The sequence below is a fragment of the Nothobranchius furzeri genome, chromosome 16, assembly GCF_043380555.1.
Source record: "Nothobranchius furzeri strain GRZ-AD chromosome 16, NfurGRZ-RIMD1, whole genome shotgun sequence".
In the NCBI taxonomy this organism is placed as follows: domain Eukaryota; kingdom Metazoa; phylum Chordata; class Actinopteri; order Cyprinodontiformes; family Nothobranchiidae; genus Nothobranchius; species Nothobranchius furzeri.
Window position 1 is genome coordinate 948,915 of NC_091756.1, and position 19,305 is coordinate 968,219.

At 45.8% G+C, this 19,305-nt stretch overlaps 1 protein-coding gene across 4 annotated transcripts in view; it reads right to left on the reverse strand.

The window, feature by feature from the left end:
- The window catches only part of myo15b (myosin XVB), a 144,268-nt gene that overhangs the window by 42,536 nt on the left and 82,427 nt on the right, over positions 1-19,305 (reverse strand). For 3 of the 4 annotated variants that reach the window (XM_054736361.2, XM_070545323.1, XM_054736360.2), the window contains exons 15-21: positions 16,975-17,066; positions 16,658-16,882; positions 10,664-10,742; positions 10,465-10,593; positions 6,277-6,427; positions 5,784-5,877; positions 5,466-5,712 (exon numbers count right to left, since the gene is read on the reverse strand). In XM_054736361.2, the coding sequence (XP_054592336.2) occupies positions 5,466-5,712; positions 5,784-5,877; positions 6,277-6,427; positions 10,465-10,593; positions 10,664-10,742; positions 16,658-16,882; positions 16,975-17,066 (1,017 nt within the window). The remainder of the gene's footprint in view (positions 1-5,465; positions 5,713-5,783; positions 5,878-6,276; positions 6,428-10,464; positions 10,594-10,663; positions 10,743-16,657; positions 16,883-16,974; positions 17,067-19,305) is intronic. The other variant, XM_070545324.1, reaches the window with a different exon arrangement.

Sequence of the window (19,305 nt, forward strand, 5' to 3'; positions counted from 1 at the left end):
AGCAGAGCTCACCTTTCTCAGGTGTCCCAGCTTTAATCAGGTTTGTGAGGATGGGGAATCATACGGACATGTCGACGTTTATTCACAAAGAGGGAGCGAATTGTCATTTCTGTGACGTCTTTTCTACACTGCTGGAAGCAATCTCATTGGATGTCACATCAGATAGGGATTAACCAACCTCCTAAGTATGACAAATTAACCAAAGAGAACAGAAACATAAATACTCTACAACTTCAAATTGGACTGCAAACACATGATTCAACAGTAGGTTATTTGCAGTGAAGTCTGTGTTATTCCATTTGGGAGTTTGATTTGTGGGTGAAAATGAGGCGTTTGTATTTATTACCTTCCACCATGCTGCCAGAGTTGTAGCTATTGCTAAGCCAGATTCATCATTTTGTTCATGGAGGTTATGATGTAGTGTTTGTAGCATGAATGGCATCTTTTTGTTGACGATTCTATCTGATTTTTGGTTTTTCACATTTCTTCCGTTGTTCATTCGGTCAGATTAGTTGCATACGAGGGTGTAATTACTTTATATTTCCTTCCAAGTTTCCAAATGTTGTTCTTTTTCCTTTTGGATGAGGAGTTTGAACTTGTTTACCTCTCAGAAGTGCTGTAGCCGTTTCCCAGAGTTGAGTTCATGACCTTGTTTCCATAGTTTTCTATGTTGAGATGAGAACGGAGCAGGGGGCTCCCACATGTCCACAGGGGACACACCTGGTGGGATATATGTTGGATTCCTGGAAGGAGTGGAAGACCATACGCCTGTCCCAGCTGTCCATTGAGGACATCGAAGACGTGTGGATATTTGGTCTAATGATCACTGGATTTGTCCTGATTGGAGTGGGAGGTCTTCTGGAAATTTGGGAAGACGGGAGTGATTGGAGGGTGACCCACACCCACGGAAAGCACCGTCCATGTGGAGACTTCTCAGACTGGGACGTTACACGAGGTGAATCGTAAGCTGGACAACGTTCTAGCTGCGATACCGGTATTAGTGCGCAAAATGGATGTCATCTCGTAGAGGGTCACCAGACGGTATGGACAAGTTCAAAACCCAAAATTGGCTTCACTGAAGGACTGGAATGATCAGTTTAAAGACTGAAGGCAGAGAGGAAAATTATCTCAGCCTGACCCAAACAAAGTCTTGTTATCTGAATCTGACGCCCAGGTAGCCTTGAGCTGCAAGCAACAAACCTCCACGAAGGAATGCAGACAGATGCTGTGAAAACCCGACCCCCCCCCCCCCCCGCCTTCGAATTGGTGGACTTCAGCCTGGCGAGGTCATCAGCTGTAGGACTCAATGCACTCTTTGCTTCTCCCAAGATCTCCCTCCCACCTGTGACCGTACAGTAGATGAGCGCCTTAGATGGCTGCTCTCGCTGGGGGGAAACAGGATCCCAGCCCCCCCTGCCTTCCTATTGGAGTCTCATGTTGTGAACTGTTGATGTTCGTGCTTATATGTTTGAGGTGTGTTTTTGCATAGCAAAGCTACGCCCTGTCAGGAGTAACTCTGGAATGCCTTTTTTCCCCTCCCCAAATTTATCCTCATGTGATCCCCTCTTCATCTGAATGAAATGAGTGCCGTTCATGGCTGCTCTCGTGGTCTGCCTGTATCTGTTTTGTCTACCTGTGTGTGTAACCTTGGTCAGGCTGTGCTGTGGAGTCAAATTCCTATGCTTCGTGATGCCGGAGCACTCACAATAAAGCTTTCTGATTCTGATTCTGGTTTTGTTAGAACAGTGGTTCCCAAACTTATTTAGCCCTTCTATGTCCCGACCATGTCGACGCACCCCCCAGCACCCACATCAGGGCATGGCTATATATATATATATATATATATATATATATATATATATATATATATATATATATATATATATATACATATATCAGACGTCAAGCTAAACAGTCACTCGACAGACAGGGTTAAAAAAGTATGATCAACCTTTGTCCCCATCACTTTCATTTTTTAAATAGTAGGCCCTAATTAATAAACATTCGATACCATTACAATTCCCTTTGATTTCATTTTAAATAAATATTTAGAGTGCCCAGGTAGCACATAAACAATGCAATTTAATGGTTTTCGCATGGAACGTTTAACCTGTGCGGCCAGAGCTCTCTCATTCCTTCTGCTCTGCGTAAACCTGAACTGATCACCTACTTGTGTGTAATCAAATGTCTATAGGGGGAAAGGATGGTAAAGATATAGCCATGATGTTCACTTTTACCTCAGACCAACTCATTGCTGTTTTATGGTGTGGCTGAATCTGCGATCCGCTGCCACGCGGACTGGAATAACAAATGCTGCAGTAACATGAGTTGTAGTCAGGTTCATGAGGAGCCACTGGCTGGAGCGGACCCGACTTTAATACGTCATCCCAAAATAGAAGCTAATATCTTAATTTGACCTGGAATGAAAAATGTTGTTATAAAACCTCTTAAAAGTTTTTATCACAGAGGAGGCAGCGCTCATTTCTGCCTTCAGTCTGACGGCGCGCCAGAGTTTGTGCAGCGTACGCTTATTGAATCTGTGTGTGTGTGTGTGTGTGTGTGTGTGTGTGTGTGTGTGTGTGTGCTCCATGAGCCGCTCCAGTCCCCGCATCTCGTTATCGGCGCTATTTAAACCAACGTTGTAAAATGACTTCTGCCCAGCCCAGATGTGCTCACTTGTGCACCCGTGAGCCGTGGTTCCGCTGGAACACGTCTGACCTCTGACTGACGCACTCTGAACTTCAGATCTTCAGCGTGCTGTTAATAGCCTGAATGGGAATCATTTCTTGATTTATTTAGTTACATCCACAATGTTCTGTGTGTGAGGTTTACAACGTCAGAACTCCTGCATGAGACAGGTGTTAATTACAATCTGCCAGAATGACTCACCTTCAGATTCCTCCAACACCGTTAAAAATGATCAAATACGGAACATATCGGTGTGCGCAGGCCAGAGCACTGAAGCTCGGCGCATTGTTATTATGAAGCTAGGGCACATGTGGAGCACACACACACACACACACACACACACACACACACACACACACACACAAGCAAAATATACTTGTTTTCAATTACATTTTCTTAGGCCCACCCACAAATGAGTTTCTGGCTACGCTAATGGTGACATATGACAGACTTCTCTGAGCTCCGCAGCCGTTACACTTTTCACCTCACGCACCCCCTAGCGGCAGCTCGCGCACCCCCTAGCGGCAGCTCGCGCACCCCCTAGCGGCAGCTCCACACTTCGGGAATCCCTGTGTTAGAAGACACATTTGTTGTCCTGGAGCAGACATGTATTGTAGCACCATCTGTGGCTGGGGTTGGTTTCTGTTTCCTTGTGCTAACGGGGCAGCAGTAGCTCAGGTGGTAGAGCGGGTTGCCCCATGATCAGAGGGTCATGGGTATGATTCCAGCTCCCACCAGGGGTATTCTGCTGTTATGCCCTTGGGCAAGACACTTCACCCAACTTGCCTGTGTTAGTGGTGGTCAGAGGAGCCGACGGCACCAAATGGCAGCCTCGCCTCTGTCAGACCTCCCCAGGGTGGCTGTGGCTACAAAGTAGCTTACCATCACTAGCAGTGTGTGAATGTGAGTGCATGAAAGTGTCTTTGAGTGTCCTAAAAAGCGCGATATAAGTTTGATGTATTATTATTAACGGGAGTGTGATACAGTGATTGGATGAACTGTTGGGTCGGCGTTGTCCGTCATCAGTTACTGGTGATAAAGTAGTCGACTGGTGAAAATAATTTAAGAACAGCGGAGCGACGAAAGCATTCTCTTGTTGGGGGTTTCGTCGTGTATTTGATCATTTGGGTGGGATGCCAGTTTTTGGTATGACGTGAGTTTGTTGGGTTAATGTCGATGTCAAGTTTATTTATATAGCATAGTTCCAACAATCAGAGACTGCACAAAGTGCTGTACAAGCAGTAAAAAGTAAAATGATAAAACACTAAGAATAATCCAGCAGACCCTAGATAAAATTGGAAAATAGGGCTTGACTTTACTAAGAACACGCAAATGAAAGAACACGCTCTGGACCACAGAACTTATCTGTTTGTCAAGTTTAAAATGGCCGTCAATAAAAAACCCAGATTTCTTGCCTGAGACACCCAAAAGGATTCTAAAGGGCCAAAAACACTGTTTACCCCGTGCAACAGCCCAGGGTCCCCAAAGATGACAATTTCAGTCTTTTTGTCATTTAAAGTAAGAAGGTTCAATTGTAGCCAGTTTTTGACATCTTTTAGACAATTCAGTAATTTATCAAACGATGGCCTGCGAGAACGTAGTGGGACATATATCTGCACATCGTCTGCAAAGAAGTGATATGAGATGCCGTGATTACGAAAGATGGCACCAAGGGGCAACATATACAGTGAGAACAAGAGCGGGCCCAAAACTGAACCTTGAGGGACACCACAGTTAAGATTCGCTGGAGACAAACAACACTGCCCCATATTTACAGTAAAAGTCCTGTCTGACAGGTAGGATTTAAACCACTGCAACACTGAGCCCTGGATGCCAACGTCATGCTCTAGGCGGGATAAAAGGATCTGATGGTCCACAGTATCAAAGGCCGTCATTAGGTCTAAAAGGATCAATACAGCTGATTGACCGGAATCGATAGTTAAAAATAAATCGTTAAATATTCTTAAAAGAGCAGTCTCTGTACTGTGGTATTGCTTAAAACCTGATTGAAACTTCTCTAAAATACCACAATGGTCGAGGTAGTCCTGCAGCTGCCTGTAGACAATTTTCTCCATGACCTTAGAAAGGAAAGGAAGCTTGGAGATAGGCCTGAAGTTGGAGAGCACCATGGGTTAGAGGTTAGGTTTCTTTAAGAGCGGCTGAATAACAGCACGTTTAAAGCAGGCCAGCAGATAAGCAAGTGTTTATAATAAGTAAAATAATGGGCCCAATAGCAGAAAATACATTTTTTAAAAGTGATGGGTGGATACTATCCAGTGGGCTGCAGGAAGGTCTTGACTGGTGAACCACCTCAGAGAGGTCAGAGAGAGACAACAGCTCAAACTGGTCAAAAGCAGTTGAGCATGGTTGTGAAGAGGCTGTGTCCACCAGAGAGGAAAGATAATCTAAGAGAGGTGATCTTATCTGTGAAGAAATTCTTTAACTTTTCACAGGGTTAAGGAGCATGTTGAGGTCGCCCCCTATGAATATGGCTGATGGGGTCAGTTATGGTAGAATGTGGGGTCATCAGTATTTGGGCGATGATGCCTGAGATGGTTAGATGAGTGTTGTTACTGTTCCTACAATAATGGCCCTTCTGGCTCTGTTACCATGTGTTTATTGATTACGGGCGTGTCTTTACTGATGAGGATTAAAACACACTTTTTTTTTACCTTTGTGTATTCATTGTCTGATCGTTTAGTTTCCTGTAACAAGAAAACCTCTGCTTTGAGATTGGTTTGTTTAGGGAGGACGGCTGGAAGTTCGGGGGCACTCACAGAGAGAAGGTGCAGCCATAGGTGGAGGGTCAGGAATGTGGTGAAGGCTCAGAGGGGGCTCCGGAGGAGGTGGTGGGGAGTCAGGTGGAGGAGGGGGGTAATGCTTGGAGTGTTGAGAACCAAAGAGCTCCTCTAGGGGGCGCTGCCTCTGCCTCATGCTGTTAGAGATCACTCTGCGGCTCCTAGTTGAGGGGGGAGAAGATGGGGGGGACTTGGGAGGGGGAGGTGGTGGAGGCACCCACTGTTTCTGCGCGCCACAAAAACAAGAACATGAGAAACTGTAACACACTTAAAAAGACAAACAGTGGTGTTTCTGACCTTTGGCTGTGGCGCTGGTCCTTTGTTTCTCAGTTTGGCCAAAGCCTCCTGTTTGGGGTCAGTTTTCTTAACAATGGTGGTCTTTCTCGGGGCTCTGCACAACAAAAGCGGGCATGTTGTTTTTGAGCGGTAGTAGCGTTGGGTACTCTTGGTTTAAGGTGCAGGTGGAGCATTCTTGTCACGTTGCATAACATGCTCTTCACACACTGACGCCACCCACTAAATTCAATGTTTTGTCAAATAATGTATAAATTTGACGTCGCCAAAACATACAATCCTGGAGAAACTTCATCCAGTCATTATGAACGTTCCGTTGCTCAAGGTTGGATCATGACTCATCCTTTAAACTGCCCACTGAGGGTAGAAAAGGTGAGATGGGCTTCATCTAAGAAGTAGACTGCACCTTTAAGTTTATAGTTCAACTTTATTTGAGACTAAGGCAGACAAGCTCATGCCAACGCCCTCAGGGACAGGGTGTGATGTAGACACTAACTTCAGAGGCTGGAAGGCTGTGGGTTCTGGCTGAGGACGACTGTTGTACTGTTTGATGATTTCTCTGATGTTGGAGGTGGGTTCAGGCCGGGTCTTGGTGGCATCAGCTGCTGCAGGCTCTTCTTCAGCTGCAGAGGTGCGGGAACACTTGACTGTGAGAAACAAGACCAAGAACAACGTGGTTCCACAAATCAGACAATTTATTTTTGCGAGGAGGAGCAAAATCCTTGTGATGACAGTAAAAAGTCAACAAGGTAACGCTGGAGCTCTGTTACATACTAAAGTCCAGTTCACGGTGGTTCCCAAACTGGGATCCGGGCCCCCCCAAGGAGGCCCCTTCATTTTAGTCTGTGCTGACGATGTGAGCTTACCAAGATTACATTCATACTTGTCTTGGAGACAGGTAAGAGGGTCTCGGAAACACCTGCTTAGAATGTCCTCAACAGCTGAGAAACGTAAACCTAGCAAAGGCTCAGGCGTCACCAACTCCAGTCCTCGAGGGCTACATCCTGCTAGGTTTCGGTTTCCTGCTCTACCACACCTGAATGGAGTCGTGTAATCCTCTCCTTAACTCTGCACAGGCCCGTGAATTACTCCTTCATTTCAACCAGGTGTGTAGGAGCACAGAACCGCTAACGTGTCCAGGAAGGCAGCCCTCGAGGGCCGGAGATGGTCACCCCTGCTTTCGGAGCTGTCTGGTGACCAGCTAACCAGAGTACTTGGGGGAAACCACACATGCATGGGCATCACATGCTAACTCCGGGCAGAAAGGCCACTGCCGGTATTCAAACTTGCAGCAGTTCCACCAGCTGCCCCAGCGATCATGTACCTCACTCCTCTAGCCAGGTGCACCTGGCAAGTGAAAAACCTGACTTCCTGTTGTGATCTCCAGGGTCCCAGAGCAGCTCTTCCTTCATGGAGCCGATTCACCTAAATTCAATAGTTTGTTGTTAATTAGCTTCCATTTGTTGAAGTCATCAGTGATTGTTGATTTTATGTTCCAGAAAAGAGTTTAACAGAGAAAGTTACAGAACTCCAGTCATACATGGATGTTGAAAAAAGGACCTCGAACGTATCTGCTGTATCCTTAAATGTAGCTGCCTTCTGTTGCGTGCTGAAAGTGGACATGATGTGCTTAACCAACCTCTCCCATCCTCCTGTGCCACCATGAGGCTCACCTGAATAAAAACCATCCACCTATTTCTGGCTTCAGGATTCAGTTGTTTCTGTGAGCCGATAGAAAGTGTTCCTTATTGTGAAGCCACAATAGGGAACACTAGAAGAGCAGCAGCTCTATGCTGAGCCCCTCCTAGATATCTGAGCTTCTCGCCTCATAACAGCCAATTAGGGGCCAGTAAAAACGGATTTGAGTCAATGGAGCCATATGAAAAATCCACGTATTGGAGCTTTTTACCATGTGACATTGTTATGTCCTCATGAGAAATATCCCCAAACCCATTTCAGTCTGCATTCGTAAGGACCTGCAGACTCGAGGACAGAAACCAATCACGCCCTGCCCCTCCCCATGAACCCGCCTCCCCTGAAAGGAGATCACCTACGCTCACCTTCTCCTAGTTGCATACTTGCTGTTTAGTGACACATACAAGCAACTTGTGTTGAAGTGTCGTTCGTGTGCCTTCTCCAAATTAATGATTTCATTAAGCGATGCGTTTGTACGCTGCAATATACAAGTAACCAGCAGGGGGAGTTGACAACACAAGCCAGACACATTCACCGTGGTAAACACCTTCTCTGGTTTAGAGGGTTAGATACAGCTGATGTCTTTTTTTCTGCCGTGATCTCAAAGTAATCAGTTCTCTTCCGTTGATGCCATGTTTGTTTGTTTGGTTGTACCCGACAACGAAAGAGTCTTGGTTCTCTACTGTGCCCCCTAGTGGACTCCACCAGTGCAGCAGTGAGTACAGCTGGTTTTCCAACGGCACTACTCAGAGCAGCTCAGCCCGGCCACCTTTTCCAAGAGCACGGTTTCAGCAGTAAATATTACGTTTTCAACCCTTTATTGGTCCCATACCACACCGATTTATTTACAGCATTTATCAACAGCATGTGAGCACCTCCCAACATAAAACACACATGAAAATACAAACAAAACCGACAAATATGATGGCGCCAGACCGTTCGAAGCTTCATACACAAAAGCAGATCCTAAATTTAACCTGAAAGCCACAGGTAGCCGATGGAGATGCTACGTCTGCCTGTATTTGTCAGAAATCACGCAGCTGCGTTCTGCACAATCCAGGTTCAGGGCCGAAGCAGGAGGCCCAACTAATAAGTTCCCATAATCTAGGTGAGAAATGATAAAAGCAGGGATGTACCGCTCAGGTGTTTTAGCCTCCGAGTCGTTCAGTTCTGACAATCTGCCGATACCGAGTCCCGATCCGACACTTTTGATACGTAAAAAAGAATAAAGAAAGCGAGGAAACAGATCCAGAATGTTCCTTATTTTTTATTTAAAGGACTTTTAACAGTGTGTTCAAGTCGGTTCATATTATTTCTGTGAAGCTTTGTGAGGTAAAATCATCCCAGTCCGCTGTTTTAGCATCGGCGTTAGCTAAAATCGATCGCTATGCTAACGCTAGCATGTCCCCTGTGACTGATTAACGCTGATGCAATAGTTATCAACTATTTTAACTTGTTCCAGATTTAATGTTGACGTAGGAAAACGACCACAGGCTGTGCTGATGTTTCCCCTCTCTTTGTGTTTGTGCAGATGGAGCCATGAGACAGCTCACAACACGGCTGCAGAAGGCCTGAGAAGGTCCAGAGCACCGGAGGTGTGGAGCCTCAGGAATATTACTGATGTTAAATTAAGCACATGATCAACAGGTGTGTGTGTGTGTGTGTGTGTGTGTGTGTGTGTGTGTGGGGCCCGGAGGACAGTGGACAGGAGACCGTGCAGCTAATTAATTAAATAATTTGGTTCTGTACCTTTCTCTTCAGCACAGCCGACAAAGGTGTATGATGGGTCAGTCCTCCTCTATATGTGTCACGAACTCCTCCTGCTAACTACACTTACCAGCATTCCCGCCACCAACGTGGCTTGCCGACGTCATCACGCCGACACTATTTACGGAAGCACCGCCGCTCATTCATCACTCAGTCATCGTTCCTGCCAGACATTGAATCGAGTTCTCAGGCTTACTAGCCCTCAACCCAGGGGAAGGATCTTCCCACACTGTCTACTGCTAGTAAGTCAGCTTCCTTATCCATCCGGAACTGCTGCTCAGTCTCGGCTCTCTCCGAGCACTGCGTCGCCGTTCCTAGAATAAAGCTGCGTGCTCTGTCTACCCCAACGCTAGCCACTCCGCGTCTGGGTCACACAGTTACACCACAAACAATCTCCGCTACGCTTCAGCTCAGCCGCTAAAAACCTGACAATATGTATATGTTGATGGTCCTCCTGCATGCTCAGATCATTCCCTTCCCTTGCTCGAAAAATTGTTCCAAAATGAAAGTTGAACCCACATCTTTTTTATCTGTGAATTCAATGCCGTTCGGCGAGTCTCAAATAAAAATGTGGGCATCCTACTGTAAAAAATATATCATTAATGTAAAAAATAAACTCTAAATAAACTATGTTCACATCCAGAATCAAACCCAGGTCTTCCACACGAGAGTCTGACATCTAACTAGATGAGCTAAACCACCACTGACATTTGTGGTATCTGTAATGTTTTTGTCCTTAATTACCGTCAAAACAACGTACAAAGAACGGTTCGGAGTGAAAATGGCTGTTTTGTTGCTAATTAGCAGGAAATATCTAGAAGAAAGTTCTACAGAAAGTAGCTAAGGGTCCTCAGAAATGTAGCTAGCTTTGTCACTAGGCGTTAGGAACAGCGACAAAGTGGCAATGCCTCTCTCTCTGCTGCTAAAGCTACGGATAGCAAATGCTACGGGCGATGCCTGAGCGTGAACGCGCATGAAGCAGCCTGCTCGACCCGAGCATCTCTCTTTTTCTGTGATTTTACAGAAAAACAGGCAATCACAGTAAAAATGCCAGGGCTCATTCTACAGGACCAGGGCATTGCAGGAGAATGTATGAAGAAGATATTATTTCTATACATGTTTTGGCTGTCAGACTTCCATGATGTCCCTTTGATGTTCGTTTGAATAAAATAACGTTTTTAAACAAAAGATGAAAGACTGCCATTGTGTGTTCTCTTCTCACCATTGGGCTTGGGTGCTACAGGTGGAGGTGACGGGCTTGGTGATGGAGGTGCTTGCTGCTTGTGTTTGGGTGGACTAGAGGGGCGTGGCTGTGGCTTTGGGGTTGTGGATTTACGTTGAGGTGGAGCACCTGGAAGAAGGTGGAGGATAAAAGAGTTACAGGGTTTAACATAAACTTGATTCACACAAGCTGAGCTCACCTATCTTCTGGAAAAAGTCCCTCTTGTCTGTGAAAGACTGCAGATTGTCTGGATCAGTGGAGTTTGCGTTGTCTTCTGACTGTCGGAGGACACAAATACGACTTTTAGCATCGGACATGTAGAACAACACATGATCCATCGGTTGCTTTATTCTACAGGTCAAACACACAAAAACCCAGACCTTGCATCCTATTCCACCCAATGCAGACCATGTCAGGCCGGGGTGCTCTGTGTTCTTGAAACATGTTTGTACTGATGCACCAATCAGCTCCTCAGAGCACATCTCCACCTCTCAGGCACTCCTAACCCTAACCCCACCACCATCTCATTGGCCCTGTGAGTCCTACACCACCCTCACATCCTTCACCATGTCTGAACTCCTCTAAAACCCTTCACACACACACACACACACACGCACGCACGCACGCACACACACACGCACACACACACACACACACACACTCTTCACCATCACAAATCAGCTGCACCCACATCAACCCGCCACCAGACCTTCTCTCGTTGAACTGGTGTCCAGACTATGGGAAGTACACACTGAGAACCTTCAACATCACACCATCTGGTGATCGTCACTTCCTGTTTTCAGTGTTGCACTCCGTGTAGCTGTTTGGCGTTTGTGGCTCGCTAAAGGTGATTAGATTTCTCTGTCCTGGGACATCTCTGAGTCATTGTAGCACATAAGCACGCTAAAACACACATTTTCTGTTGTTCCACCTAGCTTTTAGGGAACCATTTGAGTTCACACGCAGTTTATTTGGTGTTGAATGACTTGCTCATCCAGTTAGCTTAGCCTCAGCACGGCTATGGCTACTTCTGTGTCTGCTTCTCCGTCTCCTATCTCTTGCTCTCTGTGTCAGATGTTTAGTTACTCCTCTGCCTCCTTTAGTGATAATGGGTCCTTGGCAGATCCATGACCTGCCACCCAGATCACTGGTGGGCTGAACAGGATAGGGTAGGGGGGAGGGCAGAGTGTCTGTATTCATTCCAGTGAGGGTTTTCAGCTTTTCAGCTGTGAGTGCTTAGAGTAGGAAGCCAGGTTCTACCCTTCTCCACAGAGACCAGCACAACAGATCCATGATTTAGAAAATGGCTTTAAAATTTCTGATGAAACACAGGGAGGCACTCTGGTAGATCGGACCGGACAAAGATCCTTGCGACAATGAGATTGATGTTTTGATCACAGGCTGTTCGCAGTTCAGCACCATGGATAGCACCTGCCGGATGCACTCGCTCCGTGTCCAGCACTGTGGTTAGCTCCTTCCAGATGGGCTTCCTCCTTTTCCAGTCTGCCCTGTTCAGCACTATGGAGAGATGCATGCTGTGCTGCTGCACCAGCTGTAGCAAATGAACACGCAGACAACTGGAAGAGCTTCTCCAGGCAAAATGGGGAATTCAGAGCTAGTCTGTCTTTCTCCAAGGCTGTTTGTCTGTCTAAGGCTGTCGTTTACGTCAGCCAGAGGGCATCAAAGGTACTCTGTTTTCTCCATGGCTTGGTGGTAGTTATTCTGAAGCTAACCATTTGTTTAAGCTAAAGAAGTATGTTGTTATTCTTTATTCTCCTTGGCTTCATACTGTTTATTCTTTGGCTGTGGGTAACATCACAGGCTACTGCTAAGCCATTAGCAATGGCTGACTCAATTTCAAATGTAGTGATGTTTTTGTGGACTAATCACAGCGCTCTATCAGCTTTGAAGCCTGACAGAGAGCTGTGATTGGCCCGCTACTAGGGGGCCGTGGAGGTTCCAGTGGAGCATTACTAGACCAAACTTTGCAAAGCAAGAGTTTGGTCTAGCTCACCAGGCTAGGAATTACCATCTTTGAGGACCTTTATGCTTAACAATCATCTGAGTTATGATTCCTTCTTTCTTTTCCTTATCCTAACTTTTTCTTGCTCCAGCTGAAACACGTCTATTGCTGATGATTTTAGGTCAGTATGCCGACTCAGCCATCCAAGTCTTAGCTGAACCAAGCTCTGTATCTGGCTTTATCAAGGACGTGGCGTGGTCCACAACTCCTGGACAAGAGGAGATTTCACATAGGAACAAAATGAAATGACTGTTTTTTCCCTCCTCTGACACAGGACTAGTCTGCATGAGATATGGTCTCAAGGTCTCATGCATTCCTTCTAACCTGCTTATTTTCAGCTCAACAGAAGAACAAAGAATGAACTCTTTTCTTTTAATTAATCAAAGAACTCTATTTTAATAAAACTAATCCATCAAAGTGTTAGTCAATGAATAAGATGTGACCGATCTGTGAAATCAAAATATTAAGTACTTTATTATAATCCTAGAATATACTGTAAAGGTACTATGACTTTAAGTGTTCCAACAGGACTTATTTCACGTAGCGTTAAAAGACATGACACATTACTTTCACTGATCCAATCAGAATCTGACAGATCTGACGGAGGCGTGGTTTTGATGGTGTTTGGTAAATTTTCATTCGACCATAAACCAAAACATCCGAGGTATAAAACTATGCCACGTCATCTCTAACGCCAGTTCAAAGCGTTCCTGAGAAAGTGACGGAGTGGCCAATCCTGATCTAAACTCTTCAACCGAAAGAACAACGACAAGCTGAAAAGAAACATTCGTTGCTGTACCAACTACGGCAACGGTTCCTTTCAGAACAAAAGCTGAACCATCAAGACCCAGGCTTGGGTCTCACCAGACACCAACGAACAGTCGTGTACCCGGAAGTAACAAAGACTGGTCTGATCGGACCCGCGGCTTTTTCTACCGGCTCGGTTCCAAAGAGGGTTAAGCTGGACCTCGATATTCCTGATCTACGGAGGACTTCCTGAAGGGTAGGAAGACCGACATAATGGTGTCTCATGTGTTTATGGACCTCCTAACCAAAGCTTAATGTGAAGACAACACCTTCAGTTCCCGTCAGAACCAATCGCTTCTTCGGATTTGCTGGTTCTGATTAACATCACATGTCATCCATCCCCCGTCTCATCCACCATAGTTACACCATACATGTAGTGTTTAAAGTCAGGCTAGTTTAATTTGTTAGTAATAAAATTCTTAACTTTTAAACTTGACTCTCTCTCTTCTGTTGTCTCTGAGTGAATACGAAGCTGTTATCTAATCCCTGCATTAAAAAGATCCAATCTTCTGGTTTAAGTGACTCACAGATCCGTAAGGTGGATTTCATATTTCCTATGGAATCCTACGCCTTATGGCTTATTGAATAACACGTAATCTAAATCATTACAACATAAAGTATGTGCTTATCTCCGTGACCTTCGCTGTCACTTGGACAGGCACCCTGGAACTACAGTGCAGAATAAGATCTTCCTGATTAAAATCACCTCTGACTGTACTGTGGGGGAGTTTATTGACCCCCAGCAGGATGAAATCAGAAAGGACTTCACCAGTCTGCATTAGAGGAATAATTTGTGGGCACTGCTAAAGCAGTTGGCCTAAAATTGGCTATGTCCATCAAACAAGGTCACTCTGAAGACCCACAGACAGTCTTACTCCAGCTTTTTAAAGCTTACTTCGGTTCCCAAAGTGAACCGGATATGGAGAAAGACAACGACTTTAAAGAACTTCATCCTAAAGTCGTCCTATGGGTATTGTAAACATTAAATCCACTTCTATGAAAGATCTCAGACAAGTGGCAGGTAATGTATTCAGGAGGGCCAAAACATCCACTGGTAGGTCCTCCAACCCCACTTCTGTTCTGGCCTTGGAAGCTGCTTCCTCCACGCTGCGACTTGAAGGGACACCTGGGCCTGCAGCCCACAATGGTAACAACCATCTGACCCAACACTCTTAGCCTGGGGCAAACTCGCAGAAATCTAATAAGCCATCTAAGTCCCCCACTGTCAGGTGATAGGAACCAAAAGTCTCCACGTCCTGGGCGTGGACAACACCAAGTTTCCTTTCAAAAGAGGGAGTAGACTTCCGATCGCTCAGGAAGTGGGGGGATTTCTCACTACTCCTCCAGGAGGAGGTCGTCCCGCTCAGGTGACCGCTGCCCTCGCCCTGACTATTATTCACCACGTCACGACTGTGCTGGCAACAGCCCTGCTCCTCCAAGTTCAAGAGCTGGTCCGGTAGCGTGTCCCCTGATGACCTGCGCTCCTTTTTGAGATTTGTCCTTTGTGACTTGGTGAGCGCTTCACAGAAAGCCAAGGAGGTTCTACTCATCTATTCTACAGACCAGAGCGCACGTCCTCCTGCACCTACGACTCCTGCACTCGATACCCGTAAAGAAGATCAATAAATGATAAATGACCCGCACTTGTATAGCGCCTCTCAGAGAAAGGACTCCAAAGTGCTTTACGCTACAGTGTATCATTCACCTATTCACACACACATTCACACACTGATGGTGATGAGCTTTCTGGAGCCAGGATCGAACCTGCAATCTTCCGATTACTGGACAACCCACCCAACCTGTAGAGTCCACCATCAGTTGAACCTGCCCCAGCGGTGCGCCCCATGACACCCTGAGGTTTCAAAGGTCACCCTGACCTTGCATCTTTACAGGCTGACCCAGTTCTTTCTGGCTGCACTCATACACCAACCAAGCCTTTTGGAGTCCATCCCAGCGCGGAGCCCTCCTAGCACTGCCCAAAGAGAAAGATAGGTGAGTTTAAACAGCTGTCACATATTTCTTGGTCATCCCACTAAGCGTGTTGTGGACCATAGTCAAAGAGACAAGTCCGCTCCCGCACCAGTCTTCAGTCTTCAACGATCGATTCTTGGTTTCTGGACTGACAAAATTTCTGATGCTGGTCACATGTATCTTCACAATATCTGACATGGCTAAGCCTTCTTTACATGCATGACCCCGAGCCCTCGTAAAGGATTGTCCTTAAGGAACACCCAGGACTGTTGATGATGAACTACTGTCCGATCACCCAGAAGGTGTTTGTCAAATTTGACCCTGAGATGGCTTATGCTCGGAAACTGCTGAGTTCCGTCGGTGCGCTTTCTGAAAGTGGTATCAACTGGACTCGCACTATGAGTCGGCACTCTGAAGCAGACATCACTCACGTTCCTCCAGCTGCAGAAATTCCCTGTTACCAGTTCGGAGCTCTCTGGTACCAGCCGTAGGGAGAGACGCTTCTTACCTGAGCCTTACCTTTTCCATTCACGGTGCAATTGATTCAATCTCTAACTTGGGCTTCTCAGCTGTCAATTCCATCAAAATTGAAGCTGTTAAATGTCATGTTAGGTTGGGATGTTAGCGCTTCTATAGACACCCTCCTCATGGGGAGGATTCCTCCATATCTTGTCTCTCTAGCTATGGTCAACAACACGCTTAGTGGGATGACCAAGAAATATGTGACAGCCGTTTGAACTCGCCTAGCTTTCTCTTTGGGCAGTGCTATTCCTCTTCGGGTTGACGCCGATGCTAGACGCAGGTTTGCATGAACACCTTCCTAGCCTTTTTTGGGCTCGCGGTTGACAAATCCCACTCGGTTTAAAATATTGGCCTTTGCATCGCTTTCGGCCAGGCGCTGTAAACTACTCCAATGGAAATCTCCCGAGCCTCCTTCCATTTCCTTTTGGTTTCAGTCTCTTATGTCATTTCTTAAGTTGGAAAAAAGGCCTCACAGCAAGAGCTGCTTCTGGAAGGAGTGTCAAGCAGGGAGACATTGGGTCCCATTTTTAAAAAGTCTCTGGCATGACTTGGCCGGGATTTGAACTCTGTTCTATGTTTATGTTTATTTATTTAGCAGACACTTTTATCCAAAGCGACTTACAGTTTATAACCTACAGGGCGTGTTGTGATCTGTGGGGGAAACCGGAGTACCCGGAGGAAACCCACGCATGCATGGGGAGAACACGCACCTCCACGCAGAAAGGCCACAGCCAAGTTTTGAACCTGCAACCTTCTTGCTGCGAGGCAACAGTGCTAACCACTGCACCACCATGCAGCCCAGTCCCAGAGTGGACCTTCTACCACTAGGCCACTGAGCTGGAATGGAAGAGAGAAAGCTGACACACTTACCTCTGATTCAGACTGTTTGGAAGCTTTAGGTGCGGGCACTTTGTGTCCCACAGGGGGGCGTGACGTAGTTTGAGGGGACGGCGAGCGACTGTGTTCCACAGAACGTTGTGTTGATCGATGTCTCCTTTGTCTTGTTTCCTCCACACCTTTCTCCTGCTGTTTCTTCTGCTGCTCCTGGGTCTGCTGCTGCGACAGGGTCATCGCCTGAAGAGTCATCTGCTGGGCCTGAGGCAACAGCAGGGAAACGTCTTACTCAGGAGAAGAAACTCCAGTGGTAGGGTTAGTAAAAACATTTCAAACACTCCGATGGCTCTCACCATGAGTAAGGCCTGCTGGTTGATGAGAGCCTGCTGTGTTGCTGCCATCTGCATGGGGTCACTGACAGCAGAAGTCTGAGGCATCATCATGGCTGTGTAGGAACAGGGTGTACTGCTGTTTAAATATTACCGACCGCTAACCACCTAACATAAAATCACACAGGCTAAGGTATGGAAAGTTCGAATAAACACTGTAAGGAAAGGGAAAGGGAAAATGAATAAGAAAAAGGGAAATCAGTGGATCCCGGAAAAGGCAGAATTGGTAGAAAGACCGGTACATGAGGACAAAATGATTTTAGGAAGCCTACATCTACAGAAGATCTTTGGTAAGTGGCCGACTTTCTGCCGTCGGGTGATGTCGGGTGACATTCTGATGAATGACACGAAGGCAGAAGGTCGGATGCCCCCCCCCCCCCCGGCTGAAGCCTTCAGTCGAGGGGGTCTGATTTAGGTTTATCTTTTGTTTATCCGCTGCTTTTTGCTGATGATGAAAATGAATGATTTACTCTGTGTCTACAAAACTGTTCTCAGCACAGTACCGTACATCCATAAGTCATTCCTCAGATTGTTTAATGTTTCTTCATCAGTGTTGGGAGTAACGCCGTTTAAGTATAACGGCGTTTCTAACGGCGTTCTTTTATAGGTAACGGAATAATCTAATTAATTACTTTTCCCGCCGTTGCAACGCTGTTACCGTTACTGGGGACGGACGGTTGTGCGTTACTATGTGCTTGTCGAACGTTGAGCAGCAGCGTGAGGCTTTCTGACCGCCACACTTCAGCTGCAGCCAGGGAGAGAGAGGTGTCGGTAACGCACTTACAAACACCATGGTGATTGGCCGGGTGGGCGGAGACCCTCACTGTCTCAGTCGCTGCCTGCTGTAGACACAACGGGAATAACTCTGTTTAAAATAACCGCGTTAATAAAAAATATTTCTTTCTGTAACGAGCAAACTAATTAATTACGTCTTCTTTTATCAAAACGTTGTTTCTGTTACTGATAAGGAAATGCGTGCAGCAGCGAATCTGCGGGTCTGCAGCCGTGACCTTCTTAGCGTGACAGCGGGACGTCCCGAAGGTCCGCTCACCTGTTCACCGCTCAGACGTCCTGATTTTCTACCTTCCTAGATCATCCAGCTGTAACCTGTTTCTGATCATGTCTTTAGTCCCGCTGTAACACTGATGCATCAGTCTCAGACGTCATGGAGCTCAGGTGTTATCAGAACTACCTGTGTGTGTTCACCACCCAGCTTCAGCTCTTCTGTGGTTGGGTCTGACCCACGTTAGTAAATGTAAGTCCTCCATCAGGCTTGTGCCTCTTCTAGTGTCATTTTAAAGGTTTTATTTATTTATTTAACCGTTACTAGATTAGCAGCAACAGAAATGCTGCTAAAACACACAATTATGTGAAGCTGGAAAAATTAAAATACTGTACAAAATTACATTCATTTCTGTAATCTAACTAGACTGAGAGACCATTTAAAGGCTTGGGAACCTTTACAGGTGTTTCTATTTGCAATTTTAAATGTTGGCTGATTGGGGTCTTGTTAAATATCACACAGTGACCTTTTAATAGTCTAGATACGTGTAATGTTCCTGTTAGTAGTTCCTCCTGTTAAGTGCTTATTTATTTAAATTATTCAGGTTTATATAAAACATTTGGACATACATTTTATTATGTTCCAGTCATTAGTCATTTATATTTTACTATTGTAGTAATTCTTGCATTCTTTAATGAAAAAAGTAACTAAGCAGTTACTTTTGTTGGTAATTAGTTACTTTTATGATCTTGTAACTCAGTTAGTAACTGAGTTACTTTTTTGACAAAGTAATCAGTAACTATAACTAATTACTTTTTTAAAGTAACGTTCCCAACACTGTTCTTCATTTAAAGTCAAGCAGCAGGCGTGTCCTCATGGTAGTGAGAATGTACAGTGGAGGTCAGAGCTGCAGCTGGATACCAAGTAGGGGTTGCATGGCTTAATTTATTTAAAGTCGACCGTCAAGTAATGAAAATCGAGTAAACTTCGACTAGTCGTTGATGACGTCACACACCTGAAGCAACAATTAAAATTGCGCCCAAATTTTCAAAGTTAAACACATTTCTTTTAACAACGGTAGTTTCTGCTTCAGCCCCCTCCCCCCTCCCCCTGCTTCAGCCCTCTCCCCCCTCCCCCTGCTTCAGCCCTCTCCCCCCTCCCCCTGCGCAGCGGCCGCAAACTCACTGATGCGCCTGCAGCCTCTCGGAGTTCCTGCTGCTCTAAACATTAAAATAATTATTTCATTTTCTGTTCCTCACTTCTGATTACCTTCAATGGTGTCTGTTTGTTGC